Here is a 20498-nt window from a genome sequence, read left to right as displayed (position 1 = left end):
CTCGTGAGACATAAAGTTCCCGGCTGCTCCTGAGTCTAATAGAGCTGATGTGGATATATGATTGCCCTCTAGAGATAATACTATAGGTACTTTGATGCAAGAACTGGAATGATGTGCTTGAACACAAGGACTCACCGAAGAGGGATTACGAGGAGGTGGTCTTGTGGGGCAAAAACGCCCTCAGATGGCCCGGTTGACCACAATAGAGGCAGAGATGTTGACGTATGCGGCGTTCTCGTTCTTCCGGAGTCAGGTGAGTATATCCGAGCTGCATGGGTTCAGTTTGAGACAGAGTGACCGGGTATTGTGTGCTGGTGGGTACCGTTCTGAGTGGACGACGTGAACGAATCAGATTGTCAATCTGAATGGTTAGTTCGATGAATTGATTCAGCGATTTCCCTTCATCTCGGCAGGCCAGTTCGGATTGCAACTCCAAGCTGAGTCCCTTGCGAAAGAGCAGTTTAAGTGTGCTCTCCACCCAGTCGGTTTGAGCTGCTAGAGTGCGAAATGTCAAAGCATATTCTGCTGCGGTATTCCTGCCCTGGCTCAACGCAAGTAGTCGGTCATCAGCTCTCATACCTCCCTCCGGGTGTTCAAATATTTCCCGGAAGCGTTGAAGAAAGGTACCAAACGATGGAAAACCATTGCCATCCTCTCTCCAAACCGCCGTCACCCACTCTAACGCCTTGTCAGCGAGGAGTGAGCATACCAAGGAAATCTTGCTGGCATCGGTGACATACATAGCTGGTTGTTGATCAATGAATAATGAACATTGCAGTAGAAATCCCTTACTTTTAGTTGGGTTGCCGTCGAACTTATCAGGGAGAGCCAGACGTGGGTTAACTGTGAGTGACGGTGGTGGAGAAGCGCCCACACTCGCGTTCGGTGGAGGAGGGGCTGGGTTTGTTAGCGACACCGGCAACCTCTGTAGCGTCCCTGACGAGTTCCTCTGTTACTGTAGTTAAATGGGTTAGCTGCTGTTGATGAATGGCGAGTTGGTGAGCTTGAGTGGAGATCTCCGTGGACATCTGAACCAGAGCTGCTGGATCGTGTGTTGGCGAAGTCTTCTGTAATGACGCTCCAGGAGAGTGAGGATCCATTTGCAGTTTTATTACAATCTGGGTCGTACAAACAGGGTCAATCGCCAGCAGACACAACAGTAGGGATAAGGCAACTCGTAATCCAGGTACAGGCATAAGGTCAGGGCAGGCAGCAAGCTTACCAAAATCAGTCCAGTAAAGAATATAGTCCAGGGCAGGCAGCAAAGAATCAAGGAGGGAAAAACAGTCCAGAGTAAACGGGCAGACAGACACAGGCGAAAACGCACAGAAATGATCACCAGGGTAAACAAGACTTCGCAAGGGGAGAGAGTTTGAGAGCACCTAAATAGTCTACTGATGGGAGTCAGGTGCAACGGTAATCAGAGCCAGGTATGTGGGAAATGTAGTTCAGGGGTTTAATACTCAGGAGAGGGTTCCCTCTGGTGGTGAGCAGGAGGAACAGCGGGAGTCTCGTTTGTGACACTAATACACTCAAATCATGTTCAAACAACGTTTGAATATCTTCTTTATTTTCTAACTATGGATGAGGCTCTCCTCCAGAACTTATAGGCAAACTTTTATCACTATCCACATACACTCTACTGCCTCACGGCCACTGTGGCTGGGACTTTCGTCCCTCTTACAGATCGTGCAGGGGAATACCCCCACTAGGGACCTATCCTTATGGAACCTACCCTACACCATCATTTTACGACCGGTCGTTACACAATGGGTCTACTGAATAAACTCAGGCTTTCTAGGTTTTATTTTTTGGGGGTTTGTATCATTTGATTTGCACAACATCCCTACCACTTTGAAGATGCAAAATATTTGTTATTATGAAACTAAGAAATAAGACACAAAAAAAACAGAAAACTTGAGCGTGCATAACTATTCACCCGTTCAAAGTCAATACTTTGTAGAGCCACCTTTTGCAGCAATTACAGCTGCAAGTCTCTTGGGTATGTCTCTATAAGCTTGGCACATCTAGCCACTGTGATTTTTGCCCATTCTTCAAGGCAAAACTGCTCCAGCTCCATCAAGTTGGATGGGTTCCAGCAATCTTTAAGTCATACCACAGATTCTCAATTGGATTGAGGTCTGGGCTTTGACTAGGCCATTCCAAGACATTTAAATGTTTCCCCTTAAACCACTCAAGTGTTGCTTTAGCAGTATGCTTAGGGTCATTGTCCTGCTGGAAGGTGAACCTCCGTCCCAGTCTCAAATCTCTGGAAGACTGAAACAGGTTTCCCTCAAGAATTTCCCTGTATTTAGTGCCATCCATCATTCCTTCAATTCTGACCAGTTTCCCAGTCCCTGCCGATGAAAAACATCCCCACAGCATGATGCTGCCACCACCATGCTTCACTGTGGGGATGGTGTTCTCGGGGTGATGAGAGGTGTTGGGTTTACTCCTAACATAGCGTTTTCCTTGATGGCCAAAAAGCTCAATTTTAGTCTCATCTGACCAGAGTACCTTCTTCCATATGTTTGGGGAGTCTCCCACATGCCTTTTGGCGAACACCAAACGTGTTTGTTTATTTTTTTTCTATAAGCAATGGCTTTTTTCTGGCCACTCTTCCATAAAGCCCAGCTCTGTGGAGTGTACAGCTTAAAGTGGTCCTATGGACAGATACTCCAACCTCCGCTGTGGAGCTTTGCAGCTCCTTCAGGGTTATCTTTGGTCTTTTTGTTGCCTCTCTGATTAATGCCCTCCTTGCCTGGTCCGTGAGTTTTGGTGGGCGGCCCTCTCTTGGCAGGTTTGTTGTGGTGCCATATTCTTTCCATTTTTTAATTATGGATTTAATGGTGCTCCGTGGGATGTTCAAAGTTTCAGATATTTTTTTATAACCCAACCCTGATCTGTACTTCTCCACAACTTTGTCCCTGACTTGTTTGGAGATCTCCTTGGTCTTCATGGTGCCGCTTGCTTGGTGGTGCCCCTTGCTTAGTGGTGTTGCAGACTCTGGGGCCTTTTTGAACAGGTGTACACAGTGGGGGAAAAAGTATTTAGTCAGCCACCAATTGTGCAAGTTCTCCCACTTAAAAAGATGAGAGAGGCCTGTAATTTTCATCATAGGTACACGTCAACTATGACAGATAAATTGAGAAGAAAAAAAATCCAGAAAATCACATTGTAGGATTTTTTATGAATATATTTGCAAATTATGGTGGAAAATAAGTATTTGGTCACCTACAAACAAGCAAGATTTCTGGCTCTCACAGACCTGTAGCTTCTTCTTTAAGAGGCTCCTCTGTCCTCCACTCGTTACCTGTATTAATGATACCTGTTTGAACTTGTTATCAGTATAAAAGACACCTGTTCACAACCTCAAACAGTCACACTCCAAACTCCACTATGGCCAAGACCAAAGAGCTGTCAAAGGACACCAGAAACAAAATTGTAGACCTGCACCAGGCTGGGAAGACTGAATCTGCAATAGGTAAGCAGCTTGGTTTGAAGAAATCAACTGTGGGAGCAATTATTAGGAAATGGAAGACATACAAGACCACTGATAATCCTCCACTCATTACCTGTATTAATGGCACCTGTTTGAACTAGTTATCAGTATAAAAGACACCTGTCCACAACCTCAAACAGTCACACTCCAAACTCCACTATGGCCAAGACCAAAGAGCTGTCAAAGGAACCAGAAACAAAATTGTAGACCTGCACCAGGCTGGGAAGACTGAATCTGCAATAGGTAAGCAGCTTGGTTTGAAGAAATCAACTGTGGGAGCAATTATTAGGAAATGGAAGACATACAAGACCACTGATAATCTCCCTCGATCTGGGGCTCCACGCAAGATCTCACCCCGTGGGGTCAAAATGATCACAAGAATGGTGAGCAAAAATCCCAGAACCACACGGGGGGACCTAGTGAATGACCTGCAGCGAGCTGGGACCAAAGTAACAAAGCCTACCATCAGTAACACACTACGCCGCCAGGGACTCAAATCCTGCAGTGCCAGACGTGTCCCCCTGCTTAAGCCAGTACATGTCCAGGCCCGTCTGAAGTTTGCTAGAGTGCATTTGGATGATCCAGAAGAGGATTGGGAGAATGTCATATGGTCAGATGAAACCAAAATAGAACTTTTTGGTAAAAACTCAACTCGTCGTGTTTGGAGGACAAAGAATGCTGAGTTGCAAACATCATGCTTTGGGGCTGTTTTTCTGCAAAGGGACCAGGACGACCGATCCGTGTAAAGGAAAGAATGAATGGGGCCATGTATTGTGAGATTTTGAGTGAAAACCTCCTTCCATCAGCAAGGGCATTGAAGATGAAACGTGGCTGGGTCTTTCAGCATGACAATGATCCCCAACACACCGCCCGGGCAACGAAGGAGTGGCTTCGTAAGAAGCATTTCAAGGTCCTGGAGTGGCCTAGCCAGTCTCCAGATCTCAACCCCATAGAAAATCTTTGGAGGGAGTTGAAAGTCCGTGTTGCCCAGCAACAGCCCCAAAACATCACTGCTCTAGAGGAGATCTGCATGGAGGAATGGGCCAAAATACCAGCAACAGTGTGTGAAAACCTTGTGAAGACTTACAGAAAACGTTTGACCTGTGTCATTGCCAACAAAGGGTATATAACAAAGTATTGAGAAACTTTTGTTATTGACCAAATACTTATTTTCCACCATAATTTTGTCACGTTCGTTCATCGACGGGTCAGACCAAGGCGCAGCGTGATATGCGTACATGTTTATTAAATATTAAACTGAGTCAGGGCGTGACAAATTTGCAAATAAATTCATAAAAAATCCTACAATGTGATTTTCTGGATTTTTTTTCCTCATTTTGTCTGTCATAGTTGACGTGTACCTATGATGAAAATTACAGGCCTCTCACATCTTTTTAAGTGGGAGAACTTGCACAATTGGTGGCTGACTAAATATATTCCCCACTGTATATACTGAAATCATGTGACAGATCATGTGACACTTAGATTGCACACAGGTGGACTTTTATTTAACTAATTATGTGACTTCTGAAGGTAATTGGTTGCACCAGATCTTATTTATGGGCTTCATAGCAAAGGGGGTGAATACATATGCACGCACCACTTTTCCATTATAAATTTCATGAATTTTTTAAAACAAGTAATTTTTTTCATTTCACTTCACCAATTTGGACTATTTTGTGTATGTCCATTACATGAAATCCAAATAAAAATCCATTTAAATTACAGGTTGTAATGCAGCAAAATAGGAAAAACGCCAAGGCACTGTAGGTTCTAAATAAAGAGTAAAAACTCACGGACGATTAGTAAAGCTCAAACCAAGTTCATTCACCCAAATGGGTCAGACAGCTGAACAGACAAAGATATTAGTGACATGAATACGGATATTGCCATCACTACGAAATGCAATATGTATTTGTATTGAACCCTTATGTCCATTGTACAATATATAATATTGTACAATATAATAACCAAATAGATTGTTAACACAAATGTTATACGCTGCTCACCTTCTGCAGAGAATACACATGTACCTGTTTAAAACTCAATTGGGATACTTTTTCTGTTGGAGTACTGTTGTTTGAAGTGGATATATAGCGTTTTGCCACAAAAATGATTATTTGTCTCTTTAAAATAAAATTACCTAGCAATACATTTCAAACAAAATAATGTCTGTCTTTTCACTAGCCCATGCCATGGTAAAATGAAAAAAGTATAGCTCTATCTCTTTCACATATTTTTTAAATTAATGTCAATTTACCGACATTTCTGAAAATGGATATAACACGTTTTGGGATGAAACTCTTTGTTTGCTTTTTAATAATTGTACTGCTTTCTGAAATGCAGTTGTAACCTCTTCATCGGGTTCAGACCACTATTGTACTCTGGGGATGAGAATAAGTCAGGCACGCTGTTAGATGCTTCTCTCTGAAGGGGGCCATTAGATGCAGAGTATTGATTGGCTGGAGGAATTATACTGTGGCTGCATCTCAATACTCTGAAGTAGCTTCCTCTCCTTTAACTGTACCAATCTGAAAACACAGGCTACAGGCTGTAGGTCAAAACAATCAGGAAAGGACACAAGGAGAAGAAGCCAATTTAAACTATTGAGGTAATGTAGAGCTAAGGCAATAGGTGCTTATGAGAGCGGGTTCTTTATGAAGCCTGGCCTGGTGGACTGTGTGACTATAAAAGTGACAGTTGTGCCATTAAGGAGTGATAGAATCACCACATTAGCACAGGGGTCAGTCACTGTAAAACCTCTTCCTCTGCCAGATAGATCAATATTGGCCTGTTGTGTCTTCTTCATTAAAAGGGTGGGGAACAGTGAGCTGAAAGACTAAGGCCTTGACTGCCAGTGGATACAAGATATTTAGAAGTTAATAGGAATTAATTACCTTTGAGTTACTTTGTCCTTTAACCCTGCAGCTCCAGGATGCCCTGAAGTGCCAGCAGTGCCAGAAACAGTTCAGGTCCAAGGCCGGACTCAACTACCATACAATGGCTGAGCACAGCAGCAAGGTACACACACAAACGCAAGCACGCACACACACACACACACACACACACACACACAACCAAAGTTGATTGATCTATTGATCCCCTAGACAGAAACTATCCGTTCTGAAAGTAACCGTTGGAGTTTAATCAGCAACATGTTACAGTGGAGGGAGCTCTGTTGTGAGTTCCTAGCAAGTAGGCGTGAGGGATTGGTTTGGGATTGGGGGTGGCATGGCAGACAATTGAAGGGTTCTTCTCCTGACCTCTATTTCTTGGCCATTTTATAGCGCATCTCATGCTTTTGTTCACATTTTGCCATGAATCTGAGAGAAGGTTTTGCAGTTTTAAAACTAATTTCCTGCTATTCTACACATTTTGCCATGAGGCTAAGAGAAAATGTTGCAGTTTTAAAGCTAATTTCCTGTAATTCTACACATTTTGCTATCATATGCTAAAACCCCCTCTATCTTCTGTTGGGGCCCCTGGAAGTCGGGGGCCCGGGGCAAGTCCCCTGCGTGCCCGTTCGGTAATCCAGCCCTGGTCAAAGAGGTTACACCTCAGACCCAGTGACCCACTGACCACTACATACCTAGAACTGTTGAGTGACCAATATAGACACTTCTGAGCAATATAGACACCAAGGGCTCTATTTTCAGCTGGCGTTAAGGTGACGCGAGTGTCAAGCGCACATTAGCAATTTTGTCATGTAAAAACTGACGCACTGGCATTTTCCAGCCCTAACGCCAGGTTCAGCAATTTACCTGTCTTAAATCAGCTCACTTTTGCTCAGATGGGAGGGGTGGAAATATTTGAGGTGTGTCCTTAAAAAAAAACACAATCCAAAGTGCTAATTTCAGGCAGCGCTGATAGGGATATTTAAGACCAACCAAAAGCTGGTTTTAGCGATAACGCACAATGCCCATATTCACATGGAACAAGAGTATCCTAATCTGCTTTTGGTGCCTGTATACTTCGTATTTAGAGATATAAAAAACTTGTGTTTTTTTCCATTTCGTTTTATTGGATTAAAAACCAAGCATAGCCTCCGCTCCTCTCAATGAAGGCTTTTTTTGTTGTTGTCCTGCCCAATGCAGTCGCGAAGTAGTCAAGGGTTTGGCTCCTGAGAACGCTTGGAAATAAATCTTAATCAACAAAGTTTTATTAAAATATCAAGTTTGAGAGGAGCAAAATAGTGAGCTGACATACTGGTGAACCTTGTATTTAGAAGTTATTTTCCTGTGACAAATGCTTGTTCATATGTTTAAAACCAGAGCCCTCCCTTAGGCCTACTATAACACAGACTGGTTCAACAGCAATGCATGTCTTTTTTATCCTGGCCATTTTATGATTTCATTACATTTTACATTTATTTATTGTTGCTGTTATATTTTTATTACAACCAAACTTATTAGAATGATTCACCTTCCTTCCTGGTTTTATGGTGACAACTCCGTGGCGCGCATGCAATGCAACTCCTGGAGATGTGTGAATACGATCTGATCTGTAAGATGGTTCCAATTATATTCATAAAACATATTTGGGAGCTGTATAACGGTGAGTGGACATTCTCCATTTCTCTTTATATTGGATCCAGCTACTGTGAAAAGTTTGGATGTGCGTAAAACCCTCCATGGTCTGCGTTGTTTTAATATTACATGCCCACGGGGAGAAATTATGGTGCCTGTAAGTGTATTTAGACATAGCCTATTTAAAACATGTATTTTTTATTTGTAGAATTTGATTAGAATTATGTGTTCTCTTTTTAGGCCTTATCAATAATGAATTGAATCTAGCTTATTAACAATGTTTGGCATGTCCATGCACAGCCAAAGTGCAATTTACAGTAGGCCTAGCCCCTATATCAGTGTGAATGTCCCCTGTAGCTCAGTCGGTAGAGCATGGCGCTTGCAACGGCAGGGTTGTGGGTTTCGTTTCCCACGGGGGGCCAGTATGAAAATGTATGCACTCACTAACTGTAAGTCGCTCTGGATAAGAGCGTCTACTAAATGACTGAAATGTAAATGAATGCTATTGAAGCCATGCAATTACTTAGGACAATGGGTTCAAATTAATGTATTTAGCAAAGATGGGATAGGTCTACATTTTGTTATTTCGTTTCTGTAGGCCATTTAACAAACTATAACGGACTAACATTGGAATTGGATTTGATTCCAATGCAATACATAAAAGACCGTAAATACACAACTTGAAGCAACCACATATTTAGCTATGGAGCATGTTCTGATTGGCCAGTGAGGGGCCAAGCCTCGACACACCAACAACTTGTTCATGAAAACCCAACCCTTTCGCGCCAACGCCAGCAAGTGAGCCGATAATTGTAGTTGTGAAAATAGCACAAATATTTCTGACACACCCCTGAACCTATAGCGCTACCGCCTGCGCTTAGATTGACCATTTGCATTAGGTTTGTTAAAATTGAGCCCCAAGTGTCTACCAGACCCTAAAGTAGAGTTTTTTTTCACTTCTGACCAATATGGACTCCAACACCCTACAGTGTGCTTGTGTCTGGTTTCCCCTGTCAGAAAGAGCACCTTGTTTCTTGTAATGGATGGATTGTGTGAAGGGATATAGTATCAGAAATGTGCAATTTTAGACAGAGTCTCTTGAGAAGGCCATGTACCAAACAATTATAACTGTGGGTAAAAAAAAATAGTTTTAAATGTTTCTAAAACAGGGGTGTCAAACATAAGGCCCGTGGGCTGGATCCTGCCCGCAGGTGGTTTGAGTAAAAAAATTACAGTAATTGTATTTTATGTATTCTTCTCAGGGAAAATTTTTCTTAATCAACATTGAAATGACTAAAACTAAATTGAAACTGTGTAGAAATGAAAATGGACCTACATAATGGACCTACGTTTATAGTCACTCTGCCCAGCTTGCTAATGGTCAACGAAAGGAAAGCTAGACAGTCAGGGAGCATCGAAAATTCTAAAAGCGTTATTAGATAGAGAACTATTTTTTGCACATTTTGATGACAAGGGAATATATTGTAAAACTTCAATGAAATGCAGTCTCAAATAGCCACCTGTCCCTTTTGATAGCCGGGCATTGGCACACATTTCAGTAAATAAACAGCTGTTTTAAATAAACGCTGGGTCTAAATGAATTGTTTACGAGTGAAATTCAGTGCATAAAAGAAGATAAAGAAGAGCAACATCATTGCCATGGATGAGACAGTACTGTGGTTTGACATGGTTGGGGGGGGGAAATAAACATCTATTGGTGAAGTGAATGTAGCCGGTAAGGGTTAAAAAAAACATGACAGTTAAGCATAAAGTAATATGATCTCGCTGCAACAAGGCACAACAAGTGAGAGAATGGTGCTGAAGCATAGAATTGGGGGTGTGTGATAGGCAGCCTAGTCTTTGCAAGTCTGATCTGCGATGGATTTGTTATTATGTTTATACTGGTCATACTGGTCACAATAAACAGTGTGGTAGTCTTTTCAACATTTTATTGAGCAAAAGTTGTGTGCATTAAGGAAATAGATGCATGGCTCAAATAGAAGCATGTCTCTTATAAGCGCCTGTTGTGTTCAGTGATTGAAGCAAATAAACTCCTGGGCTATTAATTGAAGTAATCAATTTAAAGTGCGGCCCTCTGGACCTCGGTGAAGACCGAATGCGGCCGTGGTGCAAAATTAATTTGACACCCCTGTTCTAAAAGATGGATTTTTACATTTACGTCATTTAGCAGACGCTCTTATCCAGAGCGACTTACAGTTAGTGAGTGCATACATTTTTCATACTGGCCCCCCATGGGAATCGAACCCACAACCCTGGCGTTGCAAGCGCCATGCTCTACCAACTGAGCTACAGGAGGCTACTGTTGTTCTTTTTGGCACAGCTGAAGTAATGCTTGTTATGGTTATTCTGAAAGCATGCACATTACATTATGGCGTTAACTCCCTCAGTAGAGAGGTTCATTAAGATATCAACATATCCCTTCTGCATTAGTGTAATGGCACTTCAATTAAGTTTGTTAAATAATTCAAAACTACTATCTCAAAAAGTTTTACATTTAGCAGAAACTCGTATCCAGAGCAATTAGGGTTAAGTGCCTTGCTCAAGTAGAGGTTCATTAATATATTAACATGGCCCTCTCTCCTGCATTAGTAGACACGTCGACCTGATTTGATTTGACTGGTTTTTCACCTAGTCATCTCAGGGATTCGAACCAATGACTTTTCGGTTACTGGTCCAATGATCTAAACCGCTAGGTTACCTGCCGCCCCATCATAAAATATTAATGAACAAACATTTCCCAAACAGTCTCCTTTGTGCGTGTGCGTGTGTGCATGCGTGTGTGTGTGTGGACATGTTTAACTATACTTGTGGGGACCAGAAGTCCCCACAAGAATAGTAAACCAAGACAAATGTGACCAACTGGGGACATTTTGTTGGTCCCCACAAGGTCAAATGCTATTTCTAGGGGGTTTAAGGTTAAGGTTAAAATTAGGGTTAGGATTAGGAGATAGGGTTAGGTGCTAGGGTTAGGTTTAGGGTTAGGGTTAAGGTTAGGTTTTTGTGTTAGAGTTAAGGTTAGGATTAGGGTAAGGGTATGGGTTAGGGTTAGGTTTAGGGTTAGGGAAAATAGGATTTTGAATTGACTGAATTGTATGTCCTCACAAGGTTAGCTGCGCAATACTGTGTGTGTGTGTTTCATTCAGCCTTGCCATCATAGCTGATTTGTTTAAATCTAAGATGAGTTATGCCCTCTGTACAAGTGAAGTAAAACTGGCTAAGACCCTTATGTCTTCAGTCTCTGCACATTACATTCTGGTGCAGTAGGGATGTTCATTAAGATATCAACATATCCCTCCTGCGTTAGTGGAATGAATGAAGTTTGTTGAATAATTCAAAACGACTATCTTAAAAAGTATAATAAAATATGAATGAACTAACATGTCCCAAACACTTTCGTTTGTGATTGTGCGTGTCTATGTGGGTGTGTTTGTGTTGTTCTGAATTACCTGCAGAAGTGGCATCGTTGCTAGTCTGTACCCAGTGTGTGTCCTATGGTCACATGGCTGAGCCCCAGTGCAGCGTCGGAAAACACAGCAGCAGAATGACACAGTGACAGAGGTCACCTGCTGGCTTTGACCTTGTTGTTGTAACTGCCACTGTGATACACTACCTCTGATTTCTCTCTCTACTCTCTATCCCTCTCTCTAGTACTCCCTTACTCCCTCTCCTCTCTCTCTCAGTCTCTCTCCCTCCCTCTCTCTTCCTCTCACACTCTCACTACGTTTCCATATCGTTCTTTCCCACTCTCATTCTTTCTCTGTATTTCTCTCTCTCATTCTCTCACCCCTTTCCTTCTCTCTCATGTCTGATATAGGTTTAAAAAAATAGATGCTGGTGGTTTCGCTGTGTCCCCTGGTGAATCTAAGGCTAGTGGGAGTGTGTGTTCTCTAGCCTCAGGGCCTGACTGTGACATGATTCTCTTTGCTTTGCTTTAGTGTGGGAATTACATGTAATCCTCAGAGCTACCATCTTATCCCCCTCCTTTCCCTCGCAGACTAAGGATGTACAGTGGCTTGCAAAAGTATTCACCCCCTTGGCATTTTTCCTATTTTGTTGCCTTACAACCTGGAATTTAAATGGATTTTTGGGGGGTTTGTATCATTTGATTTACACAACATGCCTACCACTTTGAAGATGCAAAATATTTTTTCTTGTAAAACAAACAAGAAATAAGACAAAAAAACAGAAAACTTGAGCGTGCATAACTATTCACTCCCCCAAAGTCAATACTTTGTAGAGCAACCTTTTGCAGCAATTACAGCTGCAATTCTCTTGGGGTATGTCTCTATAAGCTTGGCACATCTAGCCACTGGGATTTTTGCCCATTCTTCAATGCAAAACTGCTCCAGCTCCTTCAAGTTGGATGGGTTCTGCTGGTGTACAGCAATCTTTAAGTCATACCACAGATTCTCAATTGGATTGAGTTCTGGGCTTTGACTAGGCCATTCTAAGACATTTAAATGTTTCCCCTTAAACCACTCAAGTGTTGCTTTAGCAGAATGCTTAGGGTCATTGTCCTGCTGGAAGGTGAACCTCCGTCCCAGTCTCAAATCTCTGGAAGACTGAAACAGGTTTCGCTCAAGAATTTCCCTGTATTTAGCGCCATCCATTATTCCTTCAATTCTGACCAGTTTCCCAGTCCCTGCCGATGAAAAACATCCCCACAGCATGATGCTGCCACCACCATGCTTCACTGTGGGGGTGGTGTTCTTGGGGTGATGAGAGGTGTTGGGTTTGTGCCAGACATAGCGTTTTCCTTGATGGCCAAAAAGCTCAATTTTAGTCTCATCTGACCAGAGTACCTTCTTCCATATGTTTGGGGAGTCTCCCACATGCCTTTTGGCGAAAACCAAACATGTTTTTTTCTGGCCACTCTTCCGTAAAGCCCAGCTCTGTGGAGTGTATAGCTTAAAGTGGTCCTATGGACAGATACTCCAATCTCCGCTTTACGGAAGAGTGGCCAGAAAAAACATGTTTGGTTTTCGCCAAAAGGCATGTGGGAGACTCCCCAAACATATGGAAGAAACCCGACACCTCTCATCACCCCGAGAACACCATCCTCACAGTGAAGCATGATGGTGGCAGCATCATGCTGTGTGATGTTTTTCATCAACAGGGACTGGGAAACTGGTCAGAATTGAAGTAATGATGGATGGCGCTAAATACAGGGAAATTCTTGAGCGAAACCTGTTTCAGTCTTCCAGAGATTTGAGACAGGGACGGAGGTTCACCTTCCAGCAGGACAATGACCCTAAGCATACTGCTAAAGCAACACTCGAGTGGTTTAAGGGGAATCATTTAAATGTCTTGGAATGGCCTAGTCAAAGCCCAGACTTCAATCCAATTGAGAATCTGTGGTATGACTTAAAGATTGCTGTACACCAGCGGAACCCATCCAACTTGAATGAGCTGGAGCAGTTTTGCCTTGAAGAATGGGCAAAAATGCCAACGGGGGTGAATAATTTCGCAAGCCACTGTAGCTAAAGCTAACCAACTAGGTTCAATGTTAGCTAGCTGGATTTCGGAGATGCAAATAATATTACTAGACAGATCATTCGTAACTTTAGCTAGCGAGCCAGTCAGCTAACTTTAGGTAGCTAGCTAACAGTATGCTTTCAATTGCAATGAAAACGACTTTCTGACTAAATTAGAAACGTATAATATCTGAAAATGTAGCTAGACTCTTACCCGTATACATAGACGAACACTTCTCCCTCTCTGCCATGGATGCCATGGTTGCCATTAGTTTGAAGATGTGATCTGGAGTCAGGTGTTTTATACAACAGCCTTCTGTGTTCTTTTATCGACTGTCTCCGCATTTGGCAATCATCTCTATGCTTCCACCGAGCATTCCATTGATTTCAAAACTCGGTCAACTTCTTCCATGACAACAACACTGTTGATCACCTTTTCTTCCCCATCACTGTCATCCCTACAATGTCTGGTTCAGTGAAAATGTTTTTACCTGAATCAGGGATTTCCTCATCGTCTGATTCATTTTCAGAGTCAGAGAGAGTCAGCATGGCATGATCGTCCTCCAGAAAGTAGTCCATCACAACTTCAGGGCAGCAATGTTGAGAGCAGTAGCAACACTTTTTCAGTTCTTCATGATATCTTTAAAAGAAAGCCACAGTAGAAAGGATGATCTACACATACTGAGGAGCTCATGTTATAGACAGAGGCGTGCTACATGGCAGACCAATCCGAACTCATCTCTAGGCATGTCCAGTAAATCCATTATCTCAGCCAATCATGGCTAGCGGGAAGGTTCCTGTATTTTTACGTGGCTAAACCAACTAGGCTCGTAATTTAACAATTGTATTTGTATTTACAGATGGCATACATGTTTGTTATCAAGGCAGATGAAAGTTCACATGTTCCAGAAGGCATTTCTGTCAAAAAAAAAACGTTTAAAGGCCTCTCTTGTGACGTAGTGACGTGCGAAATACGCCTAGCTTCTTGAAATGGGTCACAAATGCACTTAATCACTACCCTAATCTGTAGCCCCCCTCCCCTTTCCTCCTCTCTCTGGCTGTGCTGTGCTGTCAGCTGCTATTTTTATCAGGCATGTTTTTGGCACTGATAAACACCTTGGTGAAAACATTAGTTTGACAGTTGTCATAAACATGCGTTGAGTAACGACCTTCCTATGAAACCGTTTAATGATTCTGGCACCGCCCGAACGCCTGAGATGGAAATCACATTTTCCAGGCCTGGTTTGGGAGGGGGAGGTGTTTTGAGGGGACAGGACGCTAGTACGACGCTGTGTTTTCCCACCCTCAGGCTTCGGGGAGCGAGGGCCAGATGGGGGACGGGCAGGAGGAGAGAGAGAGGCTGCGCAGAGTGCTCAAACAGATGGGACGAATCAAGTGTCCTAGCGAGGTATGTACTCTCTCCTCCCACTGGGCACAGACGTCAGTTCAATGTGTAGTTTTGATTTACATTTGGTTGAGTTGTCAACTAATGTTAAATCAACAAAAAATGTCACAATGTCATTGGATCAGTATTCCAAGTTAATTCAAATTTTATGGTTGAAATGACATGGAATCGACGTTGATTCAACCAGTTTTTGCACAGTGGGCTGTGCCCTTTCTTTCTTTCTCTTTCTTTCTTTCTTTCTTTCTTTCTTTCTTTCTTTCTTTCTTTCTTTCTTTCTTTCTTTCTTTCTTTCTTTCTTTCTTTCTTTCTTTCTTTCTTTCTTTCTTTCTTTCTTTCTTTCTTTCTCTTGCTATCGTCTCCAATTTTATTCACTCCTCTTCTCTATTTCTGCTGCACAACCCTCCATCTCCATTTACCCCTCTCTCGTTCTCTCTCTTTCTCACTTTCCTTTTTCGCTCCCTCCTCTCCTCGGTCTTTCTTGTTATTCTGCCCAAACACACATCAACACTCTGTTACCAATTCCTCACACTACAGTGCAGAGAGGGGAAGAGGCAGGGGTGCAGAGACAGAGACATTTACAATAACCTCTCTTCATCCATGGACATGGTTCAATCTTTCCTCCACTTCTATCTCATTCTTATGTCAAACAACCACAAAAAATGGTTGGCCATCTCTCTTGAGAAAAATATGTTTATGTTAATTAGACTATATAAAAAGGTTAGATGAATAATACATAGACAAAATGTGATGGTTGTGTTCGTTAGACAAATCCATACTCCGCTCCACTAACCTGATTTCTAGTCTATTGTGAATGTTTTTATTTCTCCCTTTTTAAATGTTGCGCACGCACGCACACACACACACACACACACACACAGGGCTGCTCGGCCCATTTCTCCAGTCTGATGGGATACCAGTACCATCAGAAGCGCTGTGGCAGAGAGCTATCAGAGGAGGACAAGCCTGTGTTCCTGTGTCAGCACTGTGGGAAGAGTTACCGCTCTAAGTCTGGCAGAGACTACCACCTCCGCACCGAACACCCCACCACCACCACTAACAACAATACCAACAATATCAACAATACCACCGGCAGAGGGGTAAGAGAGAGCTGAACGTTGTTTACTATTAAACTATTATGACTAGTGTGTCTTGACATGTCATATATACTGTTAATTATGGAAATTAGTTACATCTGGTTCGTTCAGCCATTCCTATGGCGGACATTTATGGGGAAAAATTGGGTTTTGGGATCAACGCCGAAAATAAGGTCAGAGGTTAACACAGGCTTAGGAGATCTTATACGTTTTGTTCTGTGAGATAATGTCAGATCTTTATGAATTATGAAGCCTTTATGTGCTTTGATTACATAAATGCTTCAAAATTCACAAAAAGTGACGTTATCTGATGAAGATTATCTCATAGAACAAAACGTATAAGATCTCCTAAGCCTGTGTTTACCACAGACCTTATTTTCTGCATTTATCCCAAAAACACTTTTTTTTTTAAACATTAATTTCCTCACAGGCTTAGGCCGACAAGCCATGGCGGAGTTATGCCTACAAAAAGACGCCGTTACTATTGCTCTCTATTCCCTATCCTCTCGTCCTTTATTACACCCATAGTCATTGGTTGAATCGCTGTGAATCCTTTCCTCATTGGTCTCTGACTGGGCTGTGTCCCTCCTCTCCTCCAGGTGACAACAGAGGAGTCACAGCCACAGCCTGCAGGAAGGAGGGAACAGAACCACATGGAGAGAGAGAGGAAGAAAAAAGAGAAGTGGCAGGGGTTGTCTGCGGGTAGGGAGAAGGAGAGAGAGAGGGATGGGAGAAAGAGGGAGAGAGAGTGGGGTGGGGAGAGAGAGGGGCTGGGGGAGGACTTTGAGAGGACTCCTAGTGGTAGGGTGAGACGTCAGTCTGCTCAGGTAGCAGTGTTCCACCTGCAGGAGATAGCAGAGGATGAACTGGCCAAGGACTGGGGCACAAAGCGTCGCATCAAAGATGACCTGGTACCGGACAGCAAGAGGGTAAGATACAGACACGTACACTCACAAACACACACACACACACACACACACACTTAACATGTCGTCCGTCTTCCTCCCCCAGTTGAACTACACTCGTCCTGGCCTTCCCAAGTTCAGTCCCAAGCTGCTGGAGAGCTGGAAGAATGAGGTCAAAGAGAAGGGCTTCATCTGCTGCTCCAACGGAGTAAGAACCTCTGGACAACATGTTCTGTACATTAAACCCCTCTCAGATAACTCCTGTATTTTAAATAGTCCAGTTGCTGTTATTCATTTCAGCGCTGTCAATTCAGAGCTCAACAGTCTCTAAAAATGAACAAGTTCATGTTTTATAGGCAGAGTTTGTTCCTCTCTGTTTTTAGAGCTGTGAAGCTGTTTACTCCAGTGTGTCCGGACTCAAAGCTCATCTAGCCAACTGTAACCAGGTAGGACCATCAGGACCAGTATAATTTAAATGGATGAGAAAATATCTGACCCTGTATCACCTTGTTGGGTTTAGGGACAACTTCTACCTACACTTGACTGGGGTGTGTTTCTGTGTGCTCCAGGCAGGGGGCGATGCAGGGAAGTACACCTGCTTACTGTGCCAGAAGGAATTCAGCTCAGAGAGTGGTGTCAAGTACCATATCAGCAAGACACACTCACAGGTGAGACGAACATACATAAACACTCACTTACAGATAGGCCTGATATACACACTCATTTATACACACATTTTAAAACACACAGGTGGATGTCATACACTTGCAATAACATGCAGTTTAATGTTTTTCCCTCAACATTACCATACGTTACAGAACTGGTTCCGAGCCTCCAGCCACATGGTGCCCAGCAGCAGCATCAGCAGCAAGAGCAAACCGTCAGAGCACCAAGGGATAGAGAAAACTGAGGTTAAGAACGGAGCCACCATGGGAAAGAAGAGAGGCCGCAAGCCCAAAGAGCGCCCCCCTGAGGCCACCCCCGTCCAAACAAATACTATTTTCAGCACCACCCAAAACTCAGCCCCCACCCCGAACCCAACCTCAGCCCCCACCCCGAACATGGCCCAGGCCAAGACCCCAGTCCCGACAGAGAGGGGGAACACAGGGAGCCTGACACTAAACAGACAGCCCAACCCACCCACCACACGGAGGAGTAAGCCCAAGTGGGTGCCCCCTCCTTCCGAGTAGCTCTGACTAACCCAAGAGCCAGAGAGGATGCTATCTATGTCTATCTATCCACATTACGCCAGTAAGCTCAAGGACGTTTTGGATGCCTCAAGGACTGGGGGACAGAGAACGAAACTAAAAACAACTGCACTCTGATCTTTGTGTTTCAACTTTAAATATACTGTATACAGTTTGTGTCTACTGGTATATGTTGATATAACAGTCATTTGCATTTTGTTTCCTCCATTCCATTTCTAAGCATCGTTTCAGTTAAACTATTGACAACAGCGGTTAATTGTAATCAAAGTTATAATCCCGCTCTATGTATAAATAGCATTTTCTAAACAAAAGTAGTATTTCTAATTAATGTTGGCATATTCCCTCTATATGTCTTTAGATTCATGTTGTGTTTGAGAGATTTTTCAAAGGATATTCTATTAGGATGGTGAGGTACTGCTAGTGATTTTTTTTACGGATAAACTGTACTGTGTATATATAAAATATCTCTATATATAGAGAGAGATATATACATACTCAAAGCAATGACGTCATCACTCTTTTTTTCAAGGCAGGAAGGTCAAATTTGGTCTAAAGCGATCACACTCATTTGCATTTTTGTTGTTTTTCATTTTGGCGTCTTTTGTTTTTTATTGTGGCAGAAGAATGTCGAGGTAGAGAGGGGTTTTTTTATCAGTCTGCTTCAGTGCAATATGCTAATTAGTTTTTGTCTCTTTCTTTGTTTTGTTTGGCTTTCTTTCGACGGCCCAATGTAGTGAAAGACCACACTGTAACACATACATCATATTCTTTCCTGTGTTCTTATGCTGTGGCTAAGCTACGTAGTTATAGTCTTTGTTGCATTTACACTGAAATGTAGGAAGTTAGCACCATTTTCACAAAATGATATGAGATTTTATCGAATTTTAGAGACAGTGATTAGACCTTGGGGCATATGATTGGGGATGTTAACGCAAACATTTCCACACTAAAATCTATATCTACACCCAAGCAATGTAAACAGCATATCCACAAAGTTTGAAGATGTGTAGATTTTGTTTTAATATAGGTTTTCACTGCTAATGTTACAGATTAAGGCCTAAATGCTGAATCTAACAATGGGAAAGTACTTGTAGTTGCAACATTGCAGCACAATCAAATTAGTTTGGGAGTGGGGAGGGGAAAACTGAAAACTAGCTGTTATTTGCAGAGAGGTTTGGAACTCTCTTTGTTAGTGGTCTATTAACCAATTTACCACCTGGTGATGTCACCAGGCAAGCCAAAACCCCCACCCATGCAAACCTGCTGATTAAAAGGTTGTGTGTAGATTGCATTTTCAACCAGCAACTATCAGGAAATAACACTGATCAAATGTTTTCACACTTTTACAGTGTTAGTTTCATCAGCTGTTGTACAATTTGATACAAAACACAGGAATGAGTGAATTTTGACTGCACTGGGCCTTTAAATAATTCAGAAAAGGGAGCTGCAGTCGACTTTTTATATAAAAGTTTAAGTTAGTTTGAAGAGAATAATCTTTTATGAAACAAAAATAAAAATAAACGTCAAATGAAGGTTTAGTTGTTGTTATGTATAAGGACCTATTCCCGGTCACTAAAACACTTGTCTTGCACTTTAACCCTAACCCCTTTCCTCTCTTCCCCCCTGTTTTGTATTTTTGCACTTGAAGAGCACTGCAAATGTTTTGGCCCAACCTTAACGCTCCAGGAAGAAGTTGCCCTTAGACACAGATTTAGAATCAGCAGCCCTGCCTAAATTTTAACCTTAAGAATTATGGGTAAACACACAAAACTGACCATAGATCAACTTCTAAGGGGCAGCTTCACCCTACTCTAACCTAAACCTCCTATATGGAGGGTTGTAACCCAGGACTGAAAATGAAACAATGTGGTGTCCAGAAATAAGTACATTTAGATCTCTGTGCCCCACTTTCCGACCAGATTCAATGAGAAGATAACGGGGCCACCTCAGTCAATTCAAAACCCTAACTAAGCCATAACTGATCCTCAGAAATGCTAAACATTTTAGGCTGTTCTGCCAGTGAACTATTTTAGTGTAAATGGGAATTAAGTCTGAAGTAAATGTCTTTTTGAAAATGCTAATGTGCAATCAGATAATTTTAATATTTTATCTATAATAAATACTTAAAGTACATACTTGAATTCACAATAATTGTAATCATTTGATTTAAGTAACATTTCATAAAATGGTTAATGTATATTTATATCAATAGAGCAGAATAGCTTGCTCTCTCAAAGCGGCAGATCTATTTTATAATCACTTGTGTATATTATCTAGTTAATCTGAAAAGTGGGAGTTTGTGAAAAGTTTATGGTTATATGGTGCAATTCAGTCTGCTTGTTCATCCAGCACAGTTTTTCCAA

General features: G+C 42.3%; 1 protein-coding gene across 4 annotated transcripts in view; it reads left to right on the top strand.

Moving 5' to 3' along the window:
- The window catches only part of LOC121538621 (zinc finger protein 512B), a 72229-nt gene extending 52892 nt beyond the window's left edge, over positions 1–19337 (top strand). For 3 of the 4 annotated variants that reach the window (XM_041846800.2, XM_041846802.2, XM_041846804.2), the window contains 8 exons: positions 6431–6523; positions 14833–14931; positions 15807–16025; positions 16622–16951; positions 17034–17135; positions 17311–17373; positions 17497–17595; positions 17746–19337. In XM_041846800.2, coding sequence (XP_041702734.2) covers positions 6431–6523; positions 14833–14931; positions 15807–16025; positions 16622–16951; positions 17034–17135; positions 17311–17373; positions 17497–17595; positions 17746–18117 — 1377 coding nt within the window. In that variant the 3' untranslated portion in view covers positions 18118–19337. The remainder of the gene's footprint in view (positions 1–6430; positions 6524–14832; positions 14932–15806; positions 16026–16621; positions 16952–17033; positions 17136–17310; positions 17374–17496; positions 17596–17745) is intronic. The other variant, XM_041846803.2, reaches the window with a different exon arrangement.
- The last annotated feature ends 1161 nt before the right edge of the window (positions 19338–20498 follow it).

Source organism: Coregonus clupeaformis, chromosome 24 (assembly GCF_020615455.1).
Source record: "Coregonus clupeaformis isolate EN_2021a chromosome 24, ASM2061545v1, whole genome shotgun sequence".
NCBI lineage: Eukaryota > Metazoa > Chordata > Actinopteri > Salmoniformes > Salmonidae > Coregonus > Coregonus clupeaformis.
Note: the sequence above shows the minus strand (reverse complement) of the source record. Positions and strands in the feature narration are given on the sequence as shown.